Source organism: Sprattus sprattus (genome assembly GCF_963457725.1).
Source record: "Sprattus sprattus genome assembly, chromosome: 16".
Lineage (NCBI taxonomy): Eukaryota > Metazoa > Chordata > Actinopteri > Clupeiformes > Clupeidae > Sprattus > Sprattus sprattus.
The window spans coordinates 7,108,480-7,121,956 of record NC_137914.1 but is presented as its reverse complement, the minus strand read 5'-3'; the positions used below and the strand labels follow the sequence as shown (position 1 = coordinate 7,121,956).

The 13,477-nt window shown below is 45.4% G+C and overlaps 1 protein-coding gene across 1 annotated transcript; it reads right to left on the bottom strand.

Moving 5' to 3' along the window:
• Positions 1 to 1,374: 1,374 nt before the first annotated feature.
• Positions 1,375 to 13,270, bottom strand: lima1a (LIM domain and actin binding 1a; the record flags this gene model as incomplete). Its single annotated transcript, XM_080854002.1, has 10 exons — positions 1,375 to 2,491; positions 2,624 to 2,757; positions 3,223 to 3,275; positions 3,562 to 3,610; positions 3,724 to 3,801; positions 4,004 to 4,095; positions 4,561 to 4,636; positions 8,848 to 9,294; positions 11,927 to 11,972; positions 13,158 to 13,270. The coding sequence occupies 10 exons, from the start codon at positions 13,268 to 13,270 to the stop codon at positions 1,375 to 1,377; spliced, it is 2,205 nt and encodes a 734-aa protein (XP_080710128.1).
• Between the last annotated feature and the right edge of the window lie 207 nt (positions 13,271 to 13,477).

Below are 13,477 nucleotides of genomic sequence, written 5' to 3'. Positions count from 1 at the left end.
TGGAGCATAAAACTTTTCAATTAATTAAAAAAATGGAACTCACATTTATTTCAATATAATCCAGACTATTAAACAAGCCACATGTTGATTAGAACTTTGTACTTTTGCGGCTTTAAAAAAAAAAAAAAGTCGAATACCGAGGTCAAGACATGATTTATTTCAGTATATTGGACTCAGGTTAGAAATGGACACACTGTGGAATGCTCAGCTACCCCAGCTGCTCACAAACCCACACTGCAATCATTTAACCAATCAAAACAATAAGTAAACAGCCTCCCCAACCCCTAATACTTCACAGTGAACCATTTCATCTCCGACATGATATAATTATATAAAAGCATGAAAACATGACGATGTAAGAGGACATAATATGGAAATAAGAGCTTGAATTTTCTCCTGATAAGACTACAAGACCATGAGCAACTGTGGTGGAATGGGCACCATAAACTGCCCTTAGATATAAGCAACATCATATACATTAAAATGGTTAAAAAAAAAGCTCCCCCCCCCCCATGGGTTTGTATGTACGTGTATGTATCAAGGGATGTTTGAGGTCCAACATTGAAGCTGACCAAAGACACTGCTTTGAATCAGTCCCACAACTGACACTAGTATTACTTAAGCCAATCTGAAAGCATTGTTAATTCATAAATTATTTTAAAACCACGCAAAACTGTGTAGAAGGAAAGAAGCCATACAAAGGCTGCTATGGCCACATGTGTGTATTCTGTGTTTTCCTTCCCTCTCAATAGAGCCCCCCAGGTTGCGCTACACCTGATTGCAGTTCAAATCTCCAGTTTCCTGCTAGAGGAGGGAGAAGCTGCTAGCTTGAGGACTGCTGGTCTTGCGTCCTCTCAGGGATTTTGTGTTGCTGTTGTGTTTTGATATCGTGTCTTAGGTTGTTGTGTGTGTCTTTATATTAGTAAATGGTGGTTTTAAAAAGGTGTTTTTTTTCCTGTAGTTAAATTGGGTCAGTGGTGATGAGTGCAGTGGGGCATAACAAAGGGGTTACTGACAAGACATTTATTAAAAATTGCATAAAATTGAGTACAAGGTTGTGTCAGTGTTGTGCGTCTTGGTCCAGCAGACATGTGTGATACAAGATCTACATTATTGGTCGTTTTTGGTTCTTTGCAACAGTCACAGGCACCTAAAAAGAGAGTTCAGACAGGGACAGCACTGCACCAGAGCCGGAGGGTGAAACGTCTTACATTGATCAATAGATTTTTGCTTTGGTTAAGAGGAGACTGATCGGATCTGGATCCATCATCATCAAACCAAAATCGAAATGGCAGTTTGGGTGAAATTAAACCAATGTCACATACAACAACATACATAATACAACAAACATAAATTTGTTTTCATGTTACGTGCTTAGTTGTCCTGCTCCTCTTCCTCTTCGTAATGGCGGTTCCGTTTGATAAGGTCCTCCACAGATACCTCCTCTTGGTCCTCTTCAGCCTCCTCCCCTTCCCAGAAGCCAACATCCTGAGAAGCGCGGTTTTCTTGCGACTCAGCTGACGGGGAGGCCGGAGGAGGGGTGCTGTCCATTTGAGAAATCTGGCATTCCGGAGAGGGCAGCTCGTCCTCATCATCTCCCCGTTCTGCTCCCAGCTCCTCATCATCATCATCATCATCATCATCATCACTGCCCAGCTCACAATCACTGCCCCGCTCCTCACCATCACTGGCCAGATCCTCCTCTTCCTCCTCCTCCTCCTCACACTGCTCCCTCTCCTCTTGTGTCAAAGTTCTTTCCTCTTCCTTTAGCTCCGGTTCTAAGTCACCTCTACAGGCCGTCACACTGAGTGGCATGTCCTCATCGTCAGGGCTCTGGGTGGATGGAGTTTCTTCCTGACCATCTGCGGAGGCCTGCGCTGGAGGCTCGGGCTTGGAGGAGCAGGCGTCTTCAGGGACCGGGGCCGCGGTGGGAGTGAGGGAGAAGGGCAGGCGGCGCTCCCTGAGCGAGGCGCTCCTCTGCAGTCCCGTCAGCTCCGGGCTCGGCGCAGGGGACACGGCGTCGCCCTCTGGAGGCCACTTGGCGAGAACCGATCGGACGACGGGGCTGTTCTCAGGAGCCAGACTCGGGCTCCCCGAGGAGACCTCCTGCCCAGCAGCAGCTTCCCCGTCACAGGCGTCGGCGTCGGCCCGCGGGGGCCAGGAGATCTTCAACCGCCGCGTCTCGGCCAGGCGTTCCACGGAACCACTCGCAGCCTTCTCCAGAGTGCCTGAGAGAGAGCGCGTCTCGAGTGTGGCCGCCAGCACGTTCACCTTGGCCAAGGGAGACTCCTCCACTGTAGGGCTGATGATGTGACCTGCAGGTGGGGCCACCTTTGGCGGATCTTCTGTTGTTCCTTTGGCCGCTCCTTCCCACAGTTCTTTATGGGGCCGGTGTCCAAAACCCTCATCATAGTTGCCCTTGGCCTTGAAGAGCTGGCAGAAGTGGGGCTTGCAGTAGACATTGCTGTGCAGTGATGCGTAGTTCCCCAAACTGGCCAACAGAGGGAGATATGGGACCATAGTTACTCAGATGTAGTGGAGACACCTCATGGAGATCAAGTGAAATGGCACAAAAGGTACATTTTCACACACACAAGAGGATTGAAGTGTTAGATTGACTCACCTCAGTTTGGTGTTGCAGTGGGCACAGCGGAAGCAAGTGTTGTGGTAAACGTGTTGATTAGCCACCAGACGCTCCAGGGGGTAAACGGTCTTCTGGCACATCACACAGGTCTCCCGGGCAGGCAGGTGGAACTTCTACAAGTACGAAGTTCACTTTTAGTTTCAGGTTCACACACAGACAGAACAGAGCCTCTTCACACTCAATACATACCGGTATTATAATATTAAACATGAGGAGAACATGTATTTGTGAAATGCATTCAATTAAATTGTTATGTCAACTTTGAGCCGAAGGACTGATGCTGGTAGGCTACAGTAATATCTAGGCTACTTTATTTTACCCCCGGCTTGTATTCGGGGCCCGGCCTTTATTTGTCCGTATGGACCACGACCCCGGCTACTATCTGGAGCCCGGCTTCTCATTGAATCCCGGTCTTTATTTGAGGATTTACGGTATGTCATTATATAAAAAGGAGACATTTTATTTCTCAACTGTTGTAAAATATCTTACAGTGCATCAGATGCACCATTTCCATGCAACAGCAAATAATGTGAATAAGCGGAACTCCAAGTGCATGTCTTTTTTTGAGGAAAACTTGCCTTGAGTGATTTAGGCTGGCTTGCATCATGAGGAGATGAAGGTGCAGTCCCTGCTAAAGGAGAGCGCATTATCATTACATTGCAACCGTGCTAACACTAGATGGCAGCATAGTCCACAATAGACCCTTAAAACACAAGCAGGTCTTTAGCAAACAAATCCATTTAACACATGGGATTGCAAAGAAAAGATACATAACAAAAACTGATTAGCTGAGAAGGGAATGATCCCGATTTGATCCGTTTCTGCTATACGACACCTCTACTGCTGTGTTAAAAATGCTTCACAATAGCCACTTAAACTAAGCACATGGCTAGAAGAAGACCTGGTCTGAAGCTCACCATTGCTGTCGTTTGAGGAACCTTTCCTGCTGTTGGGCTCGGACACCGACTGTGAACAGGAGAGACAGGACAGGAGTGAAATGACAGCTCAACACTGTGGTACGTGCTAAACTCATGGAGGAAGAAGAGTAGATTTATCGCGAAGAAGAGAGAGAGGCTTACTATCTCCACGACGCTCGGGGGAACATTCTCCTTTTGTTTCGCACTGTAGGTGTGCTGTTCTGTGTCCAGCGAGTCATTCTGGATTATGTTTATAAGCAGAGGGGGAAAGAGACCTTAATGTCATCTCATGACAAAGTCAGAGATCACATTGTTTTGTTTGACCTATTCACCATTCTTTTGTAGAAGTGAACATGTGCATATATATCTCTAATTAAAGTCAATGATGTATGGGTCTCGTTATGATGTACAGGTCCTGTATGTTTTGGAAAGGAACACTCACAGTACGAGTTGGTGTAGTGAAGACATCCTGCTTGGACACGGCTGCCTGGTAGATGGCCATCCTGTCCCGCAGCGGGGTAGTCTCAACTTTCTCTGTCAAGAGAGAGAAAGAACAAGGAAATAGGATGAGGGGAAGAAGAGAAAGAGGGAGGCAAAGGAGGTGGCGGGGGTGGAACAGAGGAAGAGAATAAAAGGCAAGGGGCGAGGTCAGATACACTCCACCAGTCCACTCCTTTCATTGAGGAGAGCAGCTGCCAGAGGCTGAGTGGTGTCCTACACAATGGTGAGACTGTAAGTCCGTTGAGGGAAGAGACACACGAGGTCATGGAAGGGAAGGGAAGGCAAGAGAGAAAAGAGCCCTCCAGAAACAGCTCACACAAACTAAGCCCTCAGCACCTCATGGATAACACACTCAAAAAGGGATACAATGGTTACAAGCTGTACTCTTTGAGACAAGTATACAGCAAAGTCATGTGAGATTTAAACCATGAGATCACACACGGTCTCTTCATTATCGTAGGTTTAAGGTTGGGTGAATGTTGTTTAGTTAAGGCTTACCTTTGTCTCCAGTTTGGAGATGCATGTTTCCAGGCATGCTGCTGCTCGCTCCCATGCGGACTGGCTCTTTGGGCACCTAAACATTCACAGAAAAAAAGCGTGGCTGAAGTGATGCAACAGTTAGAAGGGATAGGCGCGCTCTACTTCAAAAAAATATAAATGCGTTTTCAGGTGCGAGTAAAAGAATGTAAACTATGAGTAGAATAAAACCGCACTCTCAAGCTTTTCTCATTAATATTAAGACCAGTTTATTTCCACATGAAGTCATGCAACTAAACTAACAACTAAACTAACCAGAGTGAACCCGACAGTTATTCACAGGTAGCTGAAGACACAAACCTCAGCGGTTGTTGGTCCTGAAATTTCAGTTGATTAAAAACTAAACGGTTTACAGACTATTTACTTAAAATAACTTCAGAGTACAATGATCTCTGGGATTTGAAATAAAATCACAATAAAACCCCCACTCTTAAAGTCTGGCTTTCACCTTTCTGAACATCTCTCGAGTGTGAAGATAGGGTGGGCGTAATTCAATGCAGCCTGCGGTCTGGTTGGCTAATTGATCGTTTGCCTGCACATGGGACCTGATTGACTCGCTAATCCGCACACCTGTAGCTTGATCCTTCAAGACAAAGGTCTTCAGCTGAAATTCAGAAACCTAGGATGACACATTACTAGCCAATTTAGCCTTTTTTTTCTTTCTTAAATGTGCCATTTATTTAGAAAACTATAATGTTTTATAGTTAGTAGTACCACAGATGTGACGGAGCTCTTTGTGTGGAGCAGCTGCCGTGAGGGACTTTTGTCTGACCCTGCGCTGCAGCTCTGCAGTCCTGCTGCTGCCCGCCATCCAGACGTCTGCCCCACGCTGCCAGCCCTGCTGCCCACGCCACTAATCCCCTAATGAGCTCAGTGAGGCACAGCCTGGGCTAGACACCACTGTCTGGCCCTAGCAATCCTCACTCACAGGCCACATCACCCACAGCACCACCTCTTCAAATCCACAGACAAAGGCCGAATGCACACACACACACACAACCTAGAGGACCTTAGCGGTATTATATATGGCAATATTTCACCTCACAAGCTGCAGTAAGGCATCAAGTGTAGCCACCACCACCAGTCTTGAGTAAAACTAACATTGTATGTATATGCATATGTATTAGTTATAAGTCTGTGCAAACCAACAGTCAGATCAGGTCTCTTGGTTCACTACAACAACTGTCTCTGAAAACACTTTGGAGCCGTAAGGGCGGAGGGCACAAACTGTATTCTTCACCTAGAGAGCACAAGATTCCCATTGCAACAGGACCAAATCATGACATGGCATTATCTGGGAACAGAGGATACCATCTCGAGTACCTGTGTGTTTGGTAAACCTATTCAGGGCAGAAGAACACTCAATCCACAGGGATTTTCTAAAGGCTTGAAGAACAGCCTCCATGCTAGGGTGTGCTCAGAGCCCAGATTAGAGGCCCAGGATGATGCCAGTGTGTGGCTGGCTACAGTTGTCCAGAGTGGAGGATGGGCAGAGGGCAGCTGGTAGAATCTTTAAATACAAGGGTTGGGGGGGGGGGGAGGGGGGTACGGTTTTGTCCCTCCTCTCAATGGATTAGCCATTGTAAGTCAGTGGGGTGGATGGAAGCCTGCCAGCCCAGCTAGCCTGCACTGTGGCTGCACTGCTGGGCATCTCTAGACAGCAGGAAGGACACCATGGAGGGGTGGGGGTAAACAAAAACACAAAACTGAGGCTCAAGCAGAGGGATCAGCGGAACAGACAGTAGGGCTCTTATGCTAATCCTTCATACAAATAGGGGGGGTCTGAGCTGCCCCGATCATACAGCCGCACGCGAGTAAATAAAGGGCAGTCTCATCACCGCCAGTAATTACAGAGATATGGGTGGAGTGGCACAAAGCACAAAAAAAATTTACGCTCCACTACACACTCACACGCACAGGCACACTCACACTCACACGCACACAAAGACACACGCACACAAACACTACCATGACCAAACTCAGTCACATGACAGCCAGTACCAAATGTGTCCATTAGAGCGTTTTATTGCTGTCATCACATGACCCTGGAATTGGACCAAAAACATCATAAACCAATCACCTTAAATGGGGTAAATGGGACAAACCATAAACTTTTTTTCCCTTTATCATTTGAAGATTATAACCATTTTTGTTACCGTCTTGAGACAACAAACTAGCATTTTGTTGCTTTAGTCGGTTGTTATGGTTTTATGGCCCAATCTCAGGTTCATACAACAGTTACGTTCGTCCTCATCCTCCGACACATTTCTGATGCAATTCTACCACTTTCCCAGTGCTACACCAACCATGTTTATAAAATATGTGTTGAACAGAGAAGCCTGCATTGTGCTTGGGAAAATGTCCTGTACATCAGTGTTTTGCCCACATAACTCAATTGGGGCTGTTAAAACAGAAGAGCCACTGAGGGGAGTCTCTTCGTCTGTGTCAGATGCAAGGGGGGGAGGGGGGGGGGGGGGGTGACTAAAGGCTGCGGTCGGCCCCCTCTGCCCCGTGACTGAGCCGTGTGGCAGGAGGCCGGGGCCAACCGGAGCCGCAGAGCAGCTAGGAGCACAGGGCCCTGCCCTGAGGGTCTCACAGTCTTCCCATCCTGCTCCGCCATCATGTGCCTGCCTGCCTGCCTGCCCCTTGACATCATCACCAAGAGAATGTTCACAAGCCTGGGGTGCTGGAGGAGGTCAGGCTGATGTTAGCAGAGCCCTAGATTTGATCTCGGCTGGTGCCTCACTTGGAATCTCTAGGAAGTAGCAGGATGAGGTGCCATTCTCAGCTACTTGTCTAGGTTACATGAGGAGTGCTTTATAAGCAGATAGATTATCCCACAATTTAGAGTACAAATGGGTATTTACTCAAAGCAGTAGTTTTTCTCAGCGGCTCCTTATGAGATGAAGGTGTCTAACTCCACTATTCATAATAGGTGTTTGTGTATTAAGGTCAAATGAATACAAACTTGTTATCAGTCTGAGCTTTCAGGCCAGGAAAACTAGCAGTTCGCGAGGAGAGCAGCAGAGGAATAGTCAAGAGGTAGTTCATCTTGAGCTCATTTAATTCTAAAACGGAAATAAAGAGGATACACCTATATCCGGCACAGCATCAAATGCAAGCCCTTTCACCTTACCGATTCGACTCAAACAAATTACCTGTTCTCTAAATGTCAGAGGAAATAACTTCTAAAAAGTCATTTTTTTGTCTTTTAATGTTCCACTTCACTCCCACTTCCTGTCGGCCTTTTTTGTCTATCCTCTCCGTCTTTTTTTCTCGATTGAACGGGAGCCCCAGCATGAATCCCTTCAGTGTGCAGAGTGCAGGATACAAGGCTCCATTGTTCTGACTGTTCTCCCTCGAGTTTATCTTGGACACGTAACCTTTCAAATGCTGGGAATAAACGAGTATCAGCAGATGAGGAGAGATCAAATATTCAGCCAGTAGCACAATACCGACTGATGTCTAAATCAAATGAGAGTCTAATTTGAAGTTGAAGATGTTAGCTCTGTTCAACCACGTGGGGCTTAAACAAACCTGTTACGTCGGAGTCGTGCATCGTGTGCGAATGCAATCATATATAACAGTACATGACATCAATTCATCAGAGAAAAAAAAGCTTATTTGGAAAGTGCAATCACTTGGGTTAATACTGGGAGAAAACATTTTAAAACCTAACACGTAATGATGAAGATCAAACAGGACACTCTGCTGACGGACACCCGTCTGAGGTCCGAGGGAAAGCAGGCTGATTATGAGCAAGGGGCATGAAGAGAGAAGCATGTGATACACAGCATGAAGGGCCTTGGGGAGAGTCTGACTAGAACAAAACAGACACACAGACACAGACACACTTCAGAAAGTCCTGCGAAAGCCCTGGAAGCACATTCCATTTTTAACGCCCCAAACCCCAGCAGATCTTCAATCCGACAGCAGTCACTATCCTATGGATTCATGGCTCACAGACCATGTCCACCACGATCACATGATCTTCCCAGGGCTAAATACAGTACATCAGCTGATGGATGTTATGGAAACGATACAAACATCCCTAGACTAATGGCCTAAAGTGGATACACACTGTACACTGTATGAGGGGCTTCGCGTAATTGCCTGGCTGTAGCCATCACAAGGCTAACTACCTGAGTGCATGAGCACTGTATATGGTTCCCCCTGTGGGGCCTCAATGTGTGCATTCAACCACACCATCACACTGAGCCCCCACACAAGCTCATTGCATTTACTTACTTTGTTCTGCATGTTCTCCCCTTTCTCGAACATCTTCTTTAGGCTGGTGAGAGGCACGTTGGGCTTCTCGATGGCCACCACACTGGGCACGGTCGCAGGCTCCTGCAGGGCCTCCTGCTCCTCCTGGTTCTCCATGGCTGACTCCTCCTGGTGCTGCGGAGGATCCTGGGGGACCGGGACAACCACAGGGTTTGTTGGGGTGTCGTCTGTGGGCAGAGCTTGGCTGGCGGCGGTGGTGGTGGTCTTTGATGCGTCTTCAGCTTGGACTGGTTCTAAGGACAGTGTGGTGGTGTCTGCTGTCTTCTGTGGCTGTCGCCAGCTGGGAGTGGGCTCTGATGGGCGTGTGTGGGGGTAGGTTGCTGGGGACAGGGAGGGTGACTGCTCCCAGCGCTTCTTCAGAGCACTCAGGTTGCCACCGCGCGGGGTTGAGGGCAGGTTCTCCAAAACCTGATTGTCAAAGAGAGAGAATCATCAGTCATCACTCCCAAAGGTGTTGTACAGCTCAATGCCTCCCACATACACTGAATGATAAGCCACAAATCTGACCTGACCCAAACCTGGCATGTTTGTTGAGAGAAGTTACCCTTAAGCAGGATAGTATCCTGCATGTAATGATGTCACACGCTTTATTACGGTACTTATCTGACCCACTTGAGGACTTTGACTTGACCTGAGACAAATCTGTTTAGAAGGGGTCCGAAACAGCTGGATTAGAAATAGACCTAAAGGCAACAATGTGCTGTCCTTAAGATCAAGGCTTAGGTTTCCTGTCCGCTTTGTGCTAAGTAACAGAGAGCTTGTGGAATGCTTCATGGACTCAGCATATTAGAAGCACATGGAGCAGAGGAGAGGACTGTGGAATGTCAGCAGAAGATCTACAGTGTAAAACTAAAAAAAGTAAAACTAAATAAGTAAATCATAGTATTTTACACTGCCATCCACAACACCTTATAATAAAACATAATTTCTAAATGCTGATTTTAAGTTGAGTAACAAGTTAATTGGAATTAATAGGTCACAAGATAAAAAGTCAAGTTAGTCCTTTGACCCCAAAATTAATTACAAAACTAAGTATCTTTAAATTGAGGGGTTCCCTGCAATGACAGTTATCCTACTCCCAGCAATCTTACACATCGCCAAGCTTGTCTTAAGTGTACGTGTGACTGTATTTGACTTCCAAGACTTAACTGAAATGAGAAATGTAATAGAAAAAGTGCAGGGAGTGCAGCCAGCAATGTATGCTTCTCTGAGCGTCTTGCATCACTGACACAGCACCTCTTTTCAATCTGCAGCATATTTCAAGAATGCTGTGTCTCAGCCAAATCAAATGAAAAATGACGCCTCTAAAACTGAATGTAACATCTTTTCAAAATAGCCCACATATAACACAATTTGGCTATCCATTACAACAAACATTTCATTAAAAAAAAAGAAAATAACCACTTAAAAAGGAAAATGACCACTTCTCCAGACAGAAAATGAATATGAAAAAAAAAAGTCATACAATTGTTTGATAGACTCAACTATTGATCGCACTAGTCAGACAACTCTATGAAAAAGTTTGAAAACCTATGCATATGAAAGATAGAAACTTTGAAACCTGATTGTATTGTAGGTGCTCTCCGTTTCAGCCAGACAGGAATAATAAAAGCTGTCCCAGATGTCAGCCCTGAGAAACAGTAAAGGAACTAGCCCACCCCTCTAATGAAAAAGAGAGAAAAGCTGAGAGGAAGAGGAAAAGAAGGGGGAGAAGGAAGGATACCGAAAGTCAGTAAAAGGACAGAGACCAGGATCCAGGAAGCCAGAAAGTCAGAAACTTCATTCAGGAGAGAATTTAACCCTTAGATAGATGAAAGACTGGGACTTTCCCCCAGAGCTCATGTAGTGTACTATGAACTCACTGATCAATGTAAAAAAAATAAAACATTTGGTTAGCCTTTTATACTCCTCCTTGAATAATGAACCTTTACTTCTTTCATCTACCACCTCACTGAGTTAAGAAATTGGCATCAGCAGCCTCGAAATGGACTGCGTCCTCTGGGTAATACAAATAACAACAACAGTTAAGATAATTTTGTTTAATTTCTTGCTAAAAATGTTGCTTGCTTCTGGATCCCTTCCAAATGTATTCTAAGCAACAGACACGGCTCCTCTGTGCCAAAACCCAAAGAGGCGAGTCATGAGACAAGATCCTCTCTGGCTGATTTAGATCAAGAGTGACAAAGAGCACCGAAGCACTGAGCAGCACTTATACTGTGCTAGTCCTTGCACACATTTGGAGTTTTACTTTGTTTTCTTGAAAGCCTCAGGCTGTCAATCAATCCCTCTAATTGCCATCATAATTTGAATTCAAACTACTCACTCAACCTTCAGGTCTGTTTAACATTCTCCTCAGAGTGACCGAGTGGTCTGTCAAAGGTCAGGGATCAGAACCAATCATGTCTTATCACTCTACACTGACAGAGAACTACTACCAACATTGTTCACCAGTAGGTTAGCTTGTAACATCCCAAAATAAAACTACAAGGGTTTTGCTACTGCCTCACCATTCACACTACACAAAGCACACCAGTGGTGTCACAAGCCTGCCCCAAAACATACCTCTGACAGTGCTGTCCCTCCGCCTTACTTCCACATCAGAGCCTCACAGTGGTTCTACCCATTGACCACTGTGGTGTACAGTCTACCTCATTACCCAGCTAAGAGCGAGGGTTAGCTGGAGCTCCTGCATGCTGCAGTTTCTGGCTACAGTTTACAGTTCATTTAGCCCTCCAGACAGTACCATAGAGCCGACGTAAGGCAGAGGGGAGTGGTTATGTCAAACTACAGGGGAATTAACCCGAAGATTAACCAGTCTAAATAAGGCTTAAGACAACTAGCTGTGTGGCTACACACTGACCAGGCATAACTTGAAGCTGCAGCAACATAGACTGAATCCGTGTGATAGCTGGGGTGTCATTCCTGTAGGACTTTGCCAGACTAATATGAGACAAAACAATCAGCACTTCACTATCATTGAAACCAGGCCTACACATATAGATCAGCCAAACATGGCTGCTGAGGAAATGCAGACACTTACAGCTTTCTTCTTCTCTACGTTGGTCTCCTCCGCTGCTTTTTGGTACCTATGAGGATAAAAGAACAGGCTTTGAATGAGGCTATTCATTCATATAAGGCATATAACTGACATTTTTGGTTAACTGTTCTCATGTCATGACACAACGTAACAGAGTAATACTGTCCCCTGCTGTCTGAAGTGTGCATTGATACCACATACTGGCACTGTAGGAAGCTGATCATTTATAGCAGGATGGTGACCATAAATATGACAAAATAAAATAGCTTTCAGGAAAAAATGTGTGATGATTGAGTTTAATCTAATTGAAGCCACCTGTGTAAATTGCATCCCTTTGAAATCAATATGTCTGTTGCCCTTTAGGAGAACAGGAAAAACATGTCTTTTTTTATTTCTGTCATGGCATGCTGCATTGAGGTGGAATAAGTATTTGCTCTGTGGATATCTGAAGGGCACAAGAGAGAAGCAAGAAGCAGCGGCTTCTCAGGCAAAGCAAAGGCAATGGATGAACTATAGCGTGGTGTTGAGATGAGAAAGATCAGCTGGAGAGAACTTTAGGCTGTGGACGTTAACCACATTAGAATGTACCATTGAACCCACTTACAATGTCTTTTCTGAGTGCATGGTTTACTTTGTTGGGTTAACAAGATTACATTTACATTTAGTCATTTAGCAGACTAAAGAATTGGTAGAATTTGTAGCTAAATCAACAACAACACTTCCATTTGATCTTGGTTTTCAAGGACGGTCACTCAAAGTAGCTTTAAAGCAGTTGTCTGAGGCTGCTGAAAAAGCAAACCAGTGGTTGTGGCTGAGGAACTCGCAGACTAATTGGGGTCGTGAACCTGAATTAAAACTGAGATTTACGAAATCTTTTCGAGGTGGTTGAGCAGTCATGTTGTTACGGACTGTGAAGGAGTACAACATGTGGCGCGTGTTGCGGTTGTTTTCAGCCAGTTGTGTGTTGTTGTAGTATCCTGCTGTGCAGAATCTATGGTTGGGCAGTTGTTATATTGGTTAGGTTGCTGGCTATGAGAACTTGCATGTGACATTGAGAAGACTGGCTGCTTGGGAAAGTACCCAACCAATAGCACAAGGAATTTAACATATTTTCCTGTGTTTAACTAAAATACAAAGGACATTTAATGCAAAACATGAAGAAAGACATTGATACGTTTAAGGTGCAAGAAGAGGGAACACAGGAATCAGGATCAACTGTTTATCCAACACTTACTTGTTGAAGCGCTCAGCAATGGCAGTATTCCTGCCCACGATGGACAGTTCTTTGGCTGTGATGCGCACAGACTTTGAGGCCCACTGCGTTCTCTGGAATGATTCGGTGGCCATGACTACTGGTGTGTCCTGTACGCACGGCAACCTGAGGGGAGTAGAGCAGAGGGAGAACGTTCTAACCATAGACATATAGAATTACGGTTATATACATATCTATGGTTCTAACCCTCAGCACATTTGACTTATTCCACTGAAATCTTTCCTTCTGAGGTGATTCATGTCTCCCACACAGTTTACAGTTATTCTGATATGCCTGAAAAT